At 39.9% G+C, this 16,802-nt stretch overlaps 3 protein-coding genes across 4 annotated transcripts; 2 read left to right on the top strand and 1 right to left on the bottom strand.

Annotated features, from left to right (window-relative positions):
- Nucleotides 1–2,077: 2,077 nt before the first annotated feature.
- Nucleotides 2,078–3,226, top strand: LOC135640129 (HMG-Y-related protein A-like). 2 transcript variants are annotated; one of them, XM_065154281.1, is made up of 3 exons: nt 2,078–2,299; nt 2,395–2,913; nt 2,994–3,226. In XM_065154281.1, exons 1-2 carry the CDS (start codon nt 2,258–2,260, stop codon nt 2,893–2,895), a joined length of 543 nt encoding a protein of 180 aa, XP_065010353.1. In that variant the 5' UTR covers nt 2,078–2,257; the 3' UTR covers nt 2,896–2,913; nt 2,994–3,226. The 2 variants fall into 2 exon arrangements, with proteins under 2 accessions (XP_065010353.1, XP_065010352.1); XM_065154280.1 differs by having other exon boundaries at nt 2,079–2,299; nt 2,395–3,226.
- Nucleotides 3,227–6,874: 3,648 nt separating this feature from the next.
- Nucleotides 6,875–8,082, top strand: LOC135641771 (tuliposide A-converting enzyme 1, chloroplastic-like). The gene has a single exon (XM_065157473.1). It carries the CDS (start codon nt 6,951–6,953, stop codon nt 7,902–7,904), a length of 954 nt encoding a protein of 317 aa, XP_065013545.1. The 5' UTR covers nt 6,875–6,950; the 3' UTR covers nt 7,905–8,082.
- A 298-nt stretch (nt 8,083–8,380) lies between these two features.
- Nucleotides 8,381–16,237, bottom strand: LOC135641770 (alternative NAD(P)H-ubiquinone oxidoreductase C1, chloroplastic/mitochondrial-like). Its single transcript, XM_065157472.1, has 11 exons — nt 15,953–16,237; nt 15,288–15,478; nt 14,076–14,171; nt 12,547–12,613; nt 12,262–12,442; nt 11,495–11,588; nt 10,810–11,025; nt 9,658–10,062; nt 9,504–9,580; nt 8,785–8,888; nt 8,381–8,700 (listed from the first exon to the last, which is right to left on the bottom strand). The coding sequence occupies exons 1-11, from the start codon at nt 16,065–16,067 to the stop codon at nt 8,561–8,563; spliced, it is 1,686 nt and encodes a 561-aa protein (XP_065013544.1). The 5' UTR covers nt 16,068–16,237; the 3' UTR covers nt 8,381–8,560.
- Nucleotides 16,238–16,802: the final 565 nt, after the last annotated feature.

Genomic DNA, 16,802 nt, shown 5'->3' with positions numbered 1-16,802 from the left:
TGTAAGATTCGAAAGCTAAGCTAAGATCTTAGCTCAAATTAGTGAGCCGAGACTCATTTAATTTTGGCATCATCAAAATGTTTGAATTTAGATAGGCGACTCGTCCTATCGACGGATATGATAGATCAAAACCTGCGAGATCATCGCGACAATTATTGATGCAGTCTTGGATGCGTGCCGTGTCTGTCCGTCGTAACGTTAGTCGCGACTCTAGGAGCTTTAATTCCCTGGCGAGCAGCAATGATGATGGATGGGAGCTGGAGAGAAGATTTGTATGCAACTACACAAGCAGGCATGTGATGGAAAACGATGGAAGGAGACATGTTCTTAGATGCGGTTGGACGAAGCTAATGATGATAGAAGAAGAAGAAGAAGAAGACGACGACGAGAGCGAAAGGTAGCAGCCATGCATGCATGTACTTGTCCTTTGCTTTCTCCCCCATTCTTCTGCAACAATTCTTGTTCTTGCTAGACTTAACCATGGAACAAAGCCTTGGGCAGTGACCCAATTATGATTATAACTCAAAAGTGACCTCCCTCTTGCTTTAATTCTTGTTTTTGGGGATGATGAAAGGCAGAAATGATGCAACAATCATCTCTTCGTGGATGCGTTGGCTTCTTCTTTATTTCTTGGGGACCAGACGACACAGGCAAATTCAAATGTGAAGTTGATTGAAAAGAAATGCACAAAGGTGACAACACATGTGATGGCTCTCTTCTTTTCCCTCCCTCTCGAGTGACACCTTATCCTCCTCCTCTCCTTGCATCACCAGTGATCTTTGGACGGTGTTGTGTGCCAGGAGATCATGCTTAACATCAGGCTCACCTTCTTCCCCATCTTGGTTTGAGTTCTAAATCACAAACGAGGGTGAGCTCTTACAGAATAACTGTTAGCTGCACACACTCTCACAGAGATGTTATGGAGTTGCTCATTGACATGAACGATAAGAGAAGATTGTGATCCCAGCTGCATGCATGCAGTCTCAGCGTAGAGTCGAGCATCATGCATCCACTCGGTCACATTCCGGTTGGCATCCTCGCCCAATCTACAGCACACTATCTTACAGTCTGGTAGATAGATAGCATTCATCCGTAGAACCACCACTTGCATGGCCGTTTACGTCCGCATGAACGCTTCATCTACGCACAGTATCGTCCCTTTGTTTTTTCCCCGTCCCTCTGAACCCATCGATGGAGTCATCTCCACCAAAAGAACAGCACCTCTACACATACTTTCGTAAGGGGAGAGAGAGAGAGAGAGAGCAGAGCGACTGGGCTTCTTAAAGGCTGCAACCATAGCCCGCGACGAAAGAGACGACCAGACAAAGGGCGTCTTACACACCACACCGTATTAAAATAATGTAACTATGGATTAGATAGATGACAAGTCTGAACTTTGATTAGGATTAAAGCATTTGAACACGATTAAGGTTTTAGGTTTAGCTAATAATTGAGTCGTAATAGAGTGTTTCGATGGAAAATTATGCGATTAGGAAGCGTGGAATATTCTGATATTGGATCGATTCTATAATAATTGATGCTACAAGATGAATGTCGGTATCTTAATAGAATAAAAGACAAAACAAGAAGAGACTCAATCTAATAAGTGCATTTTATATCATGAAGTTAACATAATTGTCGTTTCCAATGGCAATATGAGCAAATCATGCAAAAATTATATAGTTTTGCTATTAAATGAAGTTGTCTATTAAAATCGATAGGCTATAAAATGACTAAATGAAGTCATGTCCATCTGTTTTCGGGAAACTTATTTTTATCTAATTATGAATAATAAATTACGTTAATGACAGTACCCGTTAATTAGGCCCGGGTCGGATCCGGGATGGATGGGTGGAACCGAGATCCGACCGGCCCAATGCCAGCTCAGCTTGGCGAAGCGTGCAAGTACAACGAAAACCCAGATATGACGGGGACGGCCCTACTCCGCACCACGTCACCGATCCGCGAGACGTCAATTCGCGGCACTCGTCATGCTTCGATCCTGACCGTCTCTTGACATCCGGACCGTCCATGGGCTCTCCCGAACGAGCACATCTCCCGTCTTCCTTTCCTTTTCCCATCTCTTATCACCGTCTTCCCTTTTATTTCTTTTATTTTCAGCCAATTTTTTTAATCTTTTTCTGTTCTTTCCCTTCTCTTTCTCCTCCATTAAAAGCCCTCTCGATCCTGCGATCGATATCCCCAATCAGCAACCTATTCCCCAACCCCAAATCCTCCAGCTGAAATCACACTCTCCATGGCTGCTACCGATGAGGAAGCTAGCAAAACATACCCTGAGGTGTGTTGAGATCTTTCCTCTCTCTCTCTCTCTCTCAAGATGGTGTCCTTATCATGAATCTTGAGTTGATGTGTTGGTTTGTGTGCGAGCTGCAGATGATAACGGAGGCGATCGAGGCGTTGAACGACAAGAACGGGTCGAACAAGTCGGCCATCTCGAAGTACATGGAGTCAAAGTACGGGGAGCTGCCGCCGGCACACTCGTCGCTGCTCACGGCGCACCTGGCCCGCATGAAGGAGAGCGGCGAGCTGCTGTTCGTCAAGAACAACTACATCAGGCCCGGTGCCGACGCGCCCCCGAAGCGTGGCCGCGGCCGGCCGCCGAAGCCTAAGCCGGCGCTGCCACCCGTCGCCGACCTCCCCTCTCCCCGACCCCGCGGGCGGCCCCCCAAGCCTAAAGATCCCCTCGCCGCGGCCGTCGCCAAGGCCACGGCCGGGCTCCCCCGGCCCCGCGGCCGGCCGCCGAAGGTTGCACGGCCTGCTGTGTCGGTGACTGCCGCTCCCGCTGCCGCCGCCGCTGCAGCCGGTGGTGTAGTCAAGAGAGGCCGGGGTCGGCCTCCCAAGGTGAAGCCTTCGCTAGTGACGGAGGCGGCATGAGTGGAGCAAACCGGGGAGGTCAACTTCTAATGCTGATATCTAAACTTATTGCCGTTCTTCTTTGTTGTTTCTTGTCTTAATTGTTGTGAGTAATTTAGAGATGGAGCCTGTCGGGGTGGTGGTGCTTGGAATCTGCGTGTACATTATGCTGAGATGTCTTAGTCGACTGTGCTACCGAAAATGACTGACTAAAACTGATGATTGTGGTGCATCTTTCAGATCTCTACTGTTTCTATCTTTCCTGGGAGTTCTTTACTTTCTAATATTTTTACTTCTCCTGTTACTGTGACAGTGTTTGTGTTTGAATTAGGAAATTACTGTGAATTTGAGATGGATTGCCTTTTGTGATGTTTAGTGTGTACATCTCTATTGGGGATGGAATGTGGTAGCATTGTGGTGCATAACCTTGCTTATAAGTTGTCTGTATTTTGCCTTGGCTAGCATCTTTTGCTGCTCTGTGCATGATGAATCTGTTCCCTGGAAAAACTACTGGAAATGCATGAATCTGGTGTCTGGAAAAGGTGGTAAAAGGTATATCTGATTACAAATCGAGCAAGTGAATTCACTGTTGTAATGCTTTTAAGGCCCTAATTGTATGTTAAATTAGTTTTAAGAAAATAAGCTTTAGGCATATCCAGTATGAGTAGAATTGCTCTTGTTCTATTTGAGCTTTCTTTCGACAGTGTGATGTTGGTGTATTATTTGTTCATGCTCATTTGGGGAAGAACTTCTCTGTCTATCAGAACAAGCATATTCCACCATACAGAAGGGATTATATGCAAGAATTTTGGTGCTTTAAAATGAAAAAGAGTTGTATATCCTGTTACTGCTGCTACTGGTGAGGTTAAGAGAGGATGACATTGGCCTCCCAAGGTGAAGTCTGTTGTAGCCAGAGATATGGCCTGGCAGGGAGAAAGGTAAGGGAGCTGTGTCTTGTGGGGAAGAGAGGCCAACTGAGAGTGCTGATCTCTGAGCTTACTGCTATCTCTTATTTCATGATTCTTGTCTTAATTGTTGCGCATAATATGGAGATGTGGCCTGTTTGAGTGTTGGTGCTTGCAATATACAAGTACATTATTGTGAGATGTCTTATTTGATTGCATTATTGGAATAATTGATGGTTGTGGTTCCTAATGTTTTTTGTGAGAGCTTGACTTCTTATTTGTTCTTTTCCTTGGACTGTCATATGCCTAATGTTGAGGTGGGGAATAATTGTGAGTTTAATTTGATGTCTAATTGTGATGCTTAGCATGTGCATGTATGCTGGCACTGGAATAATTGTCCTGAGCTATTGCTTTAAGTGTTGAGATGATGATGATGATTGCGAGCATGAATCTGTGCAGTGGAAAAAAAGTAGTGGAGGGTTTGATCTCCATTACAAAATGAACAAAAGTAATAACTACTTTCAGAAAGATGCTCATGTTCTATCCACATTCTTTTGGTCATCTCAATCACTGAATCAGACCACAACAGATCTGAAACACTGACAAAAGGTTGGATTCTTTTGTGCTGATTCAGTATAAAGTGGTTAGTGATGCTTGGGTGGATTGTTTGCCTCCTTTTGGTCATCTAAATTACTGCTTGAGGCCATAATAGTAGATCTGAGACAGCAAATGCAGATGTATGATTATATTGTACCGAGTTTAATGTGATTAGTGCAGCTTTGGGTTGATCATCCAACCTGTATATTATTATGACAAGCATGTCCCTTAATGCAGAATTCAAGTACAAGTCTCTTTTTATATTTAAAAAAAATATAGTGACATCCAATATCGGTTTTACCAATAAAAATAAAAAAATAAAAGATAAAAATATATTTTTAATATTTCAGTTGATGATGATAGACGTCGCCGATGGTGACAAATGATGGTGTCGTTGGGAGTTACGGGTGATTGTTATGGATGAGAAGAACGACGATAAGAGGTGAGGATTACTCTGTAATTATGTCAATATTAATGTAGATACAAGACGGTGAAAAGGTCATTCGGTAATTACATTCACGTTGACTCGGTAATTACATTCACGTTGACGTAAATATATAGCGACTGTTACCTCTTCGTTACTTTTTTCATCAAAAACAATCACTCATGGTCCCTAGCTATATTGTTCGTTTGCTATTACCAATCGAAATATTAAAATTATTATTATTCTTTGTTTTAATATTTTAGTTGTTAAAACCAACAACGTTATAGTAAATAGATTTAGATGTTTTACTTTTCTAATTATAGATATGTGAATATAACTTTTTAAAATATATGTATCAGAATATTATGGATAGCTAATTTATAATTAATTCAAAATTTTAGATGATGTTAGTTTGATGTTCCAATCTTGAGATTAGTGATACCCTTTTGTTCTCTTTGTAATCGTCTCTGCTACATACAAACAATTGTAGCCGAGAATAATATGTTCGTAAAATTGCTCAAGTAAGACATGTCAGTCACATAAGCATCTATCATAATAGAAAATATTCTTCGAATTTATAATGATTTTAGAAATATTTTCTTAATCAATATAAATTATATTGATTCATTTATTATAAATTATAAATAGAAGGTTCCTCGACTACGATATATGTTCTTCGATCTTCTCGCACTCCGTACTCTCCACATCGACAACTTCATTGATTTAAGCGACAGCAAAGCCGAGTTAACACTTTATATAAGGTTATACATAAAAATAATATTCGATTAATCATCATAACATGGCTTTACGTGAAGTAGTTTATTTGAGAATTGAATTCGGCTGTAAATTTGTCCTTAGAACTGAGTTCTTTTATCATGATATTTGCATCTATTACTTCATTCTTTTTTCTTATTTCATCGGCAAATTAATTGTAATTAATCGATTAAAAATCTCATCATATATATATATATAATAATTTTATTTTAAAAAAATTGCTTTTAAGGTTTATTTTGTTCGCATAATGTTTTCAACATAAGAGCGTTTGTTTTTCAACATTTTGATGGAAATGTCCTGATCACTTTCACTTCCGATAGTCTTTCGCAGTTGACTTTTGCTAAAAGACACAACGATGGAAAAAAAGCTAAAGGATACTAATTATTAAAAAAATATAAAAAGATGACTTTTGCTTGGAAATCACCCCCACAGTTGTTAATTAGGTTGAAAGTGATGTTGTATGCATCATTATATTGCTAGGTTTAATGGGAGTGTATTGCAAAGGGTGACCGCCTTTTCATTGATAAGACCAAGACATAAAAGAACGTCTTGGTTTGAGAACTAATTGCCATCGAAAACAACAAATCAAGGGAGGACTTTATGTTCCGTCCCAATCCTATAATATTCCCAACTTCATCTCATGCATTGAAACTTCAGCTTGACGTTGATACCGTTGATAGAGTCGGTAGTGGTTCTTCCAATCGAATCCACTTCTTTTGACTCTCTCTCTCTCTCTCTCTCTCTCTCTCGCCCTTTGAAATCGCGTGCACCGCACGTTTAATGGACTCAACTCAATCCGTCATCGCATGCGTCATATTAGTAAATCTGATTTTTTTGGGTCTCTCTCCTGTCTTCTTCATCTCCTTAAATCAAGTTCAGATATTTTTAATCGATTGAATCGGATTTGATATAATTTAATATATCAAGTTTCCAATTGGAATAGATTCTCTCTCGATTTTTAAATTAAATATTTTTTTTTATCTTATATGAAATGATGTACTAAGTTTTCGTTAAAGATTTATCCAAATCGAATCCAATTGATCGAATTGTAAACCTAATAAATTTTTAGAAAATATGATTTTAAAAATACATATTACCTTAAAAATATAAAAAAAACATATAATAATTTTTTTAAAAAATAATAAAAGAGAACTATAAGAGAATGAGAGAAATGAATATAATATTTACTTATAAAAAATAAAAAAAAATATATTTTTTATTATAATTATTTTTATAAATTTGAGAATACTTCTTCAACCTATTGAAAATTCAAACGATCTGATTAATTTATTTCTATTAAAGCATTGGCGAAGGCTTGCACTCCACCTTTTTATAAGCCTCTCTCACCACCATTCCGGCCGCGAGAGTTCGCAACCATGGACGCCGATGCCGAAGTCGTGCTCGATGCGCCACCTTTCGTTCGCATCTTCAAGAGCGGCCGCGTCGAACGCCTCCTCGGCAACGAAGTACTCCCCGCAGGGCTCGACCCCGCCACCGGCGTCGTCTCCAAGGACGTCCTCATCGACCCGGCCACCAACCTGGTGGCCCGCCTCTACCTCCCGGACCTCGTCGGTAGCCCACCGGACAGGAAACTCCCAGTTCTTGTCTACTACCATGGCGGCGGCTTCGTCATCGAGACCGCCTTCTCCCCGACGTACCACAACTACCTCAACTCCCTCGTGGCCGCGGCCGGCGTGGTGGCCGTGTCCGTGGACTACCGCCGCGCGCCGGAGCACCCTCTCCCGGCCGCGTACGACGACTCGTGGGCGGCACTCCAGTGGGTTGCGTCGCGGCCTCCGGCGGAGGACTGGCTCGCGGAGCGCGGGGACCTGGGGCGGGTGTTCCTGGCAGGGGACAGCGCGGGCGCCAACATCGTGCATCAGGTGGCGCTGCGGGTGGCGGCGGAGGGGTTGGGCGGTGCAGCCACGATCAAGGGGCTGCTGCTGATCCACCCGTACTTCTGGGGGGCGGAGCCGCTGGGGTCGGAAAGCCGGGATCCGGAGACGAGGGCGGGGCCGGAGAAAATCTGGACGTTGGTGTGCCCGGGAACGGTGGGGCCGGACGACCCGCGGCTGAACCCGCTGGCGGAGGGGGCAACGAGCATGGCGGGGCTGCCGTGCCGGCGGGTGCTGGTGATGGTGGCGGAGGAGGACATACTGCGGGAGAGGGGGCGGGCGTACTACGAGGCGCTGGAGCGGAGCGGGTGGGAAGGGGAGGCGCGGCTGATGGAGGCGGAGGGGGAGCAGCATGTGTTCCATTTCCGTGATCCCAAGAGCGCGAAAGCGGTGAGCATGATGCAGACCGTGGTTTCTTTCCTCACTTCCGATTGATCGGAACCGTGAGTTCAGAAATGGACGGACGGATGACAGCCCACCTGGAGCCATCAATAAACCGTGCTTCCAACGGTTCTAGACATCATAAAATCGAATGCCGTGGATCTTCTTGCGTTTGATACTTTAGACAAGTCGATCAATAATATAACTCCTGAGGTTGAAATGTTTGACCCAATCATAGTTTTGATCCATCGATCCGATCGACGGGAAAAATCCCACAATCGCCACGAGTCTCAAAGTGATCTCATCAGACATGAAGATGTCCTCCCACCTTTTCTCGATCCATATACGAGATCGTATTGAGTCACCATCGGCGGTCACGAGAAATAACACTCGTCAACTCGGGAAATTACTCGGTTGGTTAGAGTGTCATCTTCACGGGAAGCATTTGATGCTCTTTATTCCGGCCGGCCGGCCAGCTGAATGACATAATCTAAAAACATTTCTTTTGCTCATGCAGCTGAATGACATAATTCATAAACGACTGTCTATGATTTTGTTCCACCACCAAAATATAGGATGAATTATCAAGCAAAAACTTGTTTTGATGGCAAGAAATAGGAGTGCAATTAATAACACAGACAAGATGCACAAGCATATAGTTGTTTATTTCATGAAAAAGATACAGCAAAACTCTAAGAAAAAGTAAGAATCTATGAACCTGTAATGACTTTGGTGATGGTGGTCTGGAACAAAGCAACCGAATCAACAGCAGACTTGGCAAGCCAACTCATGCCTACCTTGAGCCGGTGTTCGTCCGTGGGCAATCTGAACAGGTATGCTATCTTCCTTGCTGCAATGTAAAAGCCACATGAAGACCGAATTGGATTCACTGATCATGCAACGAGCAAAGAAGCAGGTCAGCATGAACACATACCAGCATGCCCAACGGGACCCTCCAAGGTGAGTCCGTCGATGAAATTGGGTGTGATGGCAGCATCACTCAATCCAAGAGTCATCATCTCACCAAGATTTTGGAACCTAAGATGAAAATTTGCATGAACCATGTAAATCCTTTGGACCATGAATCTTCTATCAGTCCCAGTATAATTTTATTAAAACTGATCCAACAAATCAGAACAAAGGCCGGATTCAGCTACCAGAAAAGGGGAAAGCTTTAAACCACTAACTAATCATATGCTTTGCTGAGAACAAAACAATCATTTACGCCCTTTGTTTTAGCAAGAACAAAACTAACTCAACGTATTCATTTTCATTGACAGATGAAACATTAAGTGCTATCTTGAGCTGAAAGTTGCATTCAACGGAACTACTATCTTCTACATTGCAAATCACTTTTTGTTAGAGCTAATTGAAAGGTAACATCAATACGGACAAATGTTTCTGATCTGAAAGTTTGAAAAGTCCATATTTGTTGAATAGCACTAGGCTTGCCTATTACACGTTACATAACATAAGCTAAAATAGGAGGTGATTCTTTGCATATTTAACCTGAAAATGGATTAAGTTCTATTCATCAGAGTTTCGGAGCTTAAATAGCTAATCATCAAAAACAAGTTTGTATTGTACTGTTGTGATCCCTTTTACAATATCAACCATGCTTTGACAGCAAAGAAAGACCTAACAGTTACTAACCTGAAGGGTAATAGAGGTCGGTCATTGATCGCCGCCCAAAGATTCCAACCAGCAAAGTCTGCTTGCTGAAAAGCAACCTAAGAATCAATTGCAGCAAGTGTTGTTAGCTCATGGATTAGTATACATGATGCATGCAAACAATAAATGGGTGTACTTGTGCAGTTGCAGGGAGTATCCTGCCAGAGGAATCTCTCAGAGCTGATGAATCACCAATTGCAAATATTCTTGGATGTCCTCTTACGCGGAGAGTTTCATCTGTCTCAGCTTGCCCTCTACCATTCAGTGGAATCATGTTATAATAATCTGATGGATCCACCTGAGGAATCAGAGGCTTAGATCCTACTGTCCATAACACCAAATCAGCTTCAAGAACTTGACTCTGAAGGCCCCTTTGTGCAGGTTGAAGTTCCAAAATAAAATTCTTTCCACAGGTTGCAGTATCAGTACCCATTTCTTCGTCAATCCCAATCACCTTGGCCGAATCTTCAGAATCTGAAATCTTCTTTATGCAGCTGACGAAATATCCCAAGAACAGCTGAACGTTCCGAGATTGAAGAACCTGATCAAATAGACAGATGTTACAAGAGGTTATTGTACAATCGTGCATTTGCATTTGTTTATATTAACTATCATTCAATTGCAACATTTAAAAGAATAGTATGCACACAGTCATTGTTCTTTTATGTAGACCTACAAATATCATGGTTATCCCTTTAAGTAAAGTTGATAGATGATGTGTATGCTCGCAATTATCTGGCAGAAAGGATTTTATCTTTTTCCATTTTCACATTATAATTGCCTTACAACCAAATTTTACATCACATACATGCAACTACAATGAAATTTTAACCCTCTAGATAATCCTCTCATGTTATATTTAGAATCTTGATGCCCACTATAGAAATGCATGGAAAGAGAAGGAAATAAATAAATACATAGTCAAGTTTCCAATTAATTCATATGGAATAAAAACAACCATTAGATGAATGCTAACATAGTGTGATATTATTGTGAATTGCAACATCAGCAAGGACTTCCCTAGCATTTTAGAAGGTAGTGCATTGCAGTAATTTAAGATAGTTTTGATTGTATGGACTTTAGTACTTTATAGCGACCCTTAAGCTTACAATTCTAACCACTTTAGTGTGTTCCACACTTTTAAGCTTAACAGCATGATAAATGGCAGGTAAATCTAGCCAATAACCTGAAAACTGAGTGGAAGCAGAATATGGTACCCCCAAAAACAAAAAACTTACAATAACATAAGTGAGATACAAAAGATAAAAAGTTAAAGAAGAATTCTTACTTTAAGTGCAGCCTCTCTATTTCCAGATGGGGCATTAGGACATATAGTAGTTTCAACATTGATTGCTTGAACTATCCCATTATTCTGTAATCTTTCAGAGATAGTAGCAGCCAACTCCACCCCTGAGTAGCCACAGCCAACAATAGCCACACGAATGGGAGAGGAATCCTTTCCGAACCTCTCTCTCTCCAAAACCTTCAATTTTTTGTCGACTCTCTGCACCATTGCAAGAGAAGAATTTACAAAACAGTGACGGACGCAAACATTGAAGACTATAGATGTGTACATATATACATATACACCACGAGCAGACAGTTTCTAATGCATTGGCAGATAAAAAAACCTTTAAGTCACGTATGTTTTCACATTATATATGCAAAGAAGTCATACTATCAGCACTCAGCAGTTCTTATGAAATTTGATGAGTTTGAATTGGGACATCGGAAAATTATTGTTGTCTATATCCCAGTCAAGCAGAATTTAGCTGCTACAATTGGGGGATGCAATCAAAACAAATTCTTGGAATCTTCTTAGAAAAAGCTTGTTCTTGCTAACATAAGAAAGGCCCAAAAATAATCTACTATAATTAAAGAACACATTACAGAAAAATCATCTAGAGAAAGTGACCAAAATAGGGAAAGCCATATATAATAAATTAAGAGGCATGAATACTCTGGATACTTACACAAGCATCCTCCAAGGTTGAGAAAGGCAAGGCATATTCAGCAGATCCAGGAACGACATCCAGTTTAGCTTCAGCTCCTAAAGCTAGGACCAGCCTGGGCTGCCCAGTTGTAGGAAATGCAAAATCAGCAACATAGGATAGATAGGGTGACATACGCAAAAACAGAGAAAAGGAATGCCACATCAGTGGATCATTTAAAGTGACAAATAAACTATAGTCAACAATCGCAATTAGAGAGAATATCCAAATAAACTGGTACAGATGTCAGTTTTTACTTATCTCAAAAGAATAACACCTGCATATGGATGCTTCTCATATTATTCTTGTTATAAAATTCCCCAATTATATTCTACTGTCGATGTTGAATTATCACAGTTTGCTAGACAGAGTAGTTTTGTGATACTTGGTGCATTAAAGTTTTAAAGAAACAAATACAGAATCACATATTAACAAGATTAAATTTGGTTAATAAGATATTCAAAACTTGTTGATGATCAGTGATGTATGAGCAAAGAAAATAATTTAATATCAAATAAGCATCTAGAGTGGGCTAAAAGGGTAGCTGAAAGAATTTAAAAAAGATTAATATTTCTCTTATTTTGTTTGATAGGAAAGAAAATCTATGATAAAACAAGTTTTGCAGGCATTGAAATAACTTTACCAATCATATTCTATGATGATTCCACTTTCAAGAACAGTTCCTCCAGAGCATGTACCAATCATATTCTATGATAAAACAAGTTTTTCAGGAAATGAAATAACTTTACCAATCATATTCTATGATGATTCCACTTTCAAGATGAACAGTTCCTCCAGAGCATGTACTTCCAGGTTCCTTTGTTAAGTGATCAGAAGGGTCTAAAAGCTTTACTCTATCCTTGATAAATTCAATGTTTGTGTTCTTCAGCAAGTCTGTAAAGAAAGGTGCTACTTCCCATGCATCTACTTCTGCCATGTGGTAAACACTACATAAGAAATTATAGACACTGAAAGAATAATATTATATATAATATAAAATTTAAAAAGTGTCATCTAGATCAAACTTCTCATACCTCCTGACAGTAGTTCATACAGCATCGGTTTGAAAACAAATCGATCAGACTGATCAACGAGAACAACCTGTAACATTTTGGTTATGAGCTACAATATCAAAGTATAGAACATTAACAATAAGGACAAACCAACAGATGCCAAAAGTAAGATTGAAATGGAACAAACTATGAGCTAGAAGGAGGCCTAAGAACATTTTCATTACCGGGCTGGTCTACAAGAAGAACCTGTAACAATTTTGTTAAGAGATAGAATATCAGAAGAATACAGAACATTAGCATTACAACATCAGATGCCAAAAATAAGATTAAAATGGAACAAACTTTGAGCTATAAGGAGGGCTGGTAAAAGATGAAGCAAGAAAATAAAAGGAAAGGAGTAGTTGCATGATCTGCTATGAGAGTATGCAATATTAAATCTTCAACGTCGAGATGGATAGGATAACACCAAAAATACAAAAAAGGAATTATTCATACAAATTTGCTAGGAAAAAAAATAAAACCTAAAGAAGAAAGATAGTTAGATTTCTTAAATAATTGATCTGCCAACCTATTCTGTCTTCCACGAGAATGAAAGTGGAGCCGAACTTTCCTATACGAAGAACAAAAAGAAGGGAAAGACAATAAAAAGAAAGAGATAACAAAGTTGTGTCCTATGTGTCCATATTGGAATACTCTTGACATTCTAATTTGGAACAATAAGTCCTGCCCTACCAGTACCATTGATATGAAATATATTTGATGCAACAATAACAACAAAGCCATAAGTCCCAACTACTTTGGGTTGGCTACATAGATCTTTTGTCGACATTAAGATCTGTAAAAAGCCACATGTTTAGTTACGTTCAGAGTAATTCAATCTTTATTTATAATTTCTATTAAAGTTTAAGAGCTGAATCATCTTAAGTCTTAAGCATAACAATCAAGTCAAAATATTAAGACCAAACCAAAATTGTATATAGCTATGCTAGCAATAGGTTCATGCTATTGCACATGATGCAATAGATGGGATTAGATTCACTCACTAAAAATTGTGCCTCTTCCTGGGAAAGGACACCAGCTGTGTTTCAAAGAAAGAAACCCACAGCCATCTTAAGAATATGCAGACTCTAATCGAAGTGTGTAACAGACACACAAAGTAATGCATCTTTGATATGGAAAAAGACCAAAGATCTGATAAGAGTCCCAAAGTCTTCATGTGATGAACAGTTCTGATGGCATTTAGAAATGACATCCTCAGCATGCATTGGCTTCAAGGGTAGTTAAAGGTGCAGTATATAGAGATAATCATCATGAATGTGTTCGGTAAGAATCATTCATAACTACTGCAAATACATAAAACTCAAACCTAAGTAGCAAATCGCATCATTTTATCTTTACGTATTTTGTTAAACACACTAACATTACAGTCATTGGATTTGAACTAAAGTAGTAACTTTCTTCAAATACATGTAAAAGTTAGAAAGCACAGGTAACCACTGTGAGACACCAGTAGTAAATTAGGCATTATAAAGGAATAACTATCTATTTACCTGAGGCTTCTTGTCATCAGTCCACACAAGAGATTCCAACCTTAGAGCTGTGTATAAGCCCCCAAATCCACCACCTAAGATACAAATTCTTGGCCTCTAGAAGATAAAAGTATATCAAATCATTGGTCAAAGTGAAAAATATATAAATTAAGAGAACATTATAGATTGGGACATGTATCAGAATTAGTATGAACTCATCCATCATCACTTACAAACTCCAAAATGCCAAGGTTTAAGCATCTATCTTTTCACATTGCATTCATCATATTCATAATTTGTATCAAATATATTAGTTGCAATGCCTTTATCATCAATATGAACTGTGACCTTCAAAAGTACATGAGCATTTAATATTATATGATTAAACATAGAAACAGGAGACAATCAAATAGAAATGGTTAATTTAGCATCAAACATGACCAAAGATAACCATAAAAAGAAATGATCCTTGATCATAGAAATAGTAGTTGTGAGGGTCATAAGACCAACATAAATAAGATACCCTTCACGAAGACAAAATTAACATACTCAAACATCATGATTGTAGATCACTTAAGTCATAAAAAGCAACACAGGAAAGGTTAAGAATGGGAAAAAAAAAGATAGGCCACATAATACACAAGAATAGAGAGCCTGATGGTTGGCAAGTGACAATGGAATATTCGATAAATAAGAAAAAATTAGCTAACCAACAACATTATCCAGACTCCTATCTTCAGAGTTCAGATCATTGTGAAAAAAAGATAACACTCTCCATTAACCACAATATATAACTAAGAAAGTCAGAGAAGCAATACTAATCAAGTTGATTCCCCAAAACGAATGCAAAGGACTCGAACTGAACACAAAGTGTGTAACGGCATTGGATCAATCATTAGGTACCAAGTAAAATAGGTACCAAAGTACAGAGACAAAATGCTTAAGTCTATGAAATGATAGGGTCATGTCAAATTCCTGGTGTCTTGTAGTGTGAGAGTTTTCTTGCTCTTACTTCACTATGTTAATGAAAAAGTACATAAAACGAACGTAACAGAACTCCTAAAACAGGAAGAAAACTCTATCAATTTTGACAGTTATGATACTTTCAAAAGTACATCAAACGAACGTAACAGAACTCCTAAAACAGGAAGAAAACTCTATCATGTCTAAGGACCTAAAGTCATTCTGTGCTTTCAAAAGTTATGATACTTTACTCCATCAATTTTGACTGACCTGTTTGTCTGACCATGCATACGATGTAATTGCTGTTTCACCTCCGGACGAGTGTCCGATAAATTTGTCTCCACTAGTCCTGCCCGACAAAGTACCGCTGAAGTGCCCCAACTGAGGCCCCATGAAGATTGCCAAAGTGCCAGCATATCTTCTTGAACAATTTACTAGTCTCCCCACATGGCTCCTCAACCCTGCAATTGTTTAGAAGAAGTGCCTTCATGAGCCACAAAAAGAGGCAAAACATGTGCTTCATTTTCTCCAGCATGAATTTCAACTTTGCATGATCGATATATGGGATATTCAAGATAGAACAATGTATTCGAGTCGACAGCATGTTTAAACCAATTATTAAGACAAGCATCTACCACACAGTATGTAGAATGACGAGCAATAATGGCATTATAGCCTCTAAAAAACAAGTCCAGAAAAACACTTTTGGGCGTACGCGAAAACATGAGATAGCACACCAACGTGGCAATAGGTAATTGAGCATAAGTTGAAGTAAACAACCACACAATTGCCTCCAAAACTATACCAACATTGACATCTCATACTTTGATATACTCCGACAAACAAAGCATGAAACTTATCCACAAACATGGAGAATCAAGAAACCACGGTTTGATAGAAAACTAGCGATTGTGAATTTGTGATCAAAATAGTACCATTGGAGGGTCTTGAGCAATCCGGGTTGCTAGAAAGCCGAACACTTGGTCGGGGCGCGGCCATGGACGGACCCCCGACGAAGACCGCGCAGTGAGAGCCGACAGAGTGGTTCATCGCGGTGGCGGGCGGCGGAGATCGCCGGGTGGGGTGAAGGGCGAAACCCTAACGGGGTCGGTGACGAAGGCAGGAAAGCAGAGAGTCGATGGCGTGGGTTCCTTTTAGCCCGTGCTCGGAGAGAGGCATATCGACATTAGGGATGTGTCCGCTTCGGTGACCGCTCAAAGATTACCGTCGAGAAGTGAAGACTCACGTATTTATAATATATATCTTTTTTTATCCCCTTTTATTTATTTTTTGGAAAAAATAGAAATGATAATATAAATATCGATCTTTGTGTTTAGTTTTAAAAAGAAGGATAATTATCTTCCAAATTAAGTATTTTTTTTTATCATTCTTCGAAATTTAAAAATGATTTTATAGTCTGATTATTGATGTTGGATAATATTGAATATAAACTCAAGAATAATTCCAGCTTACCTCTTTTTTTTTTCAAGATTTTATCTTCAATAACTTTCAAAATCAATCCTATTTTGATAGTGTTATGGTAAATAACTTTCGGGCCGCGACTTTGGGGCTGACGCGGCTGGTTCTGGGCTCCAAATGCCTGGAATTAGAGGTGTCCCCCTTTATCGGGCTTGAGGTGGCGGATGCGGAGGATCTTGCCCGAGGAGTCCGCTTGGGCGAGCCGGGTTGACGGAGGCTGGGTACCTGCAAACAGGTCGGGTCGGTGGCTCGGCCCGACCCATCCGACGATCAAGTCAGCGGAAGGGAATGTTCTCTTGGTTGAGA

Source organism: Musa acuminata, chromosome BXJ3-6 (assembly GCF_036884655.1).
Source record: "Musa acuminata AAA Group cultivar baxijiao chromosome BXJ3-6, Cavendish_Baxijiao_AAA, whole genome shotgun sequence".
Lineage (NCBI taxonomy): Eukaryota > Viridiplantae > Streptophyta > Magnoliopsida > Zingiberales > Musaceae > Musa > Musa acuminata.
The sequence above is the reverse complement of the archived record's forward strand: the minus strand, read 5'-3'. Positions and strand labels throughout refer to the sequence as shown.

What these genes read in the sequence shown, in the direction of transcription:
- LOC135640129 (XM_065154281.1), top strand. Translation starts at nt 2,258, where the DNA reads ATGGCTGCTACCGATGAGGAAGCTAGCAAAACATACCCTGAG. An exon ending in CTAGCAAAACATACCCTGAG is followed by an intron (nt 2,300 to 2,394) that starts GTGTGTTGAGAT and finishes TGCGAGCTGCAG; the next exon opens with ATGATAACGGAGGCGATCGA.
- LOC135641771 (XM_065157473.1), top strand. Translation starts at nt 6,951, where the DNA reads ATGGACGCCGATGCCGAAGTCGTGCTCGATGCGCCACCTTTCGTTCGC.
- LOC135641770 (XM_065157472.1), bottom strand. Translation starts at nt 16,067, where the DNA reads ATGAACCACTCTGTCGGCTCTCACTGCGCGGTCTTCGTCGGGGGTCCG. An exon ending in ATAGAGAGGCTGCACTTAAA is followed by an intron (nt 10,063 to 10,809) that starts GTAAGAATTCTT and finishes CTATTTGATCAG; the next exon opens with GTTCTTCAATCTCGGAACGT. An exon ending in GGGTCCCGTTGGGCATGCTG is followed by an intron (nt 8,701 to 8,784) that starts GTATGTGTTCAT and finishes TTTACATTGCAG; the next exon opens with CAAGGAAGATAGCATACCTG.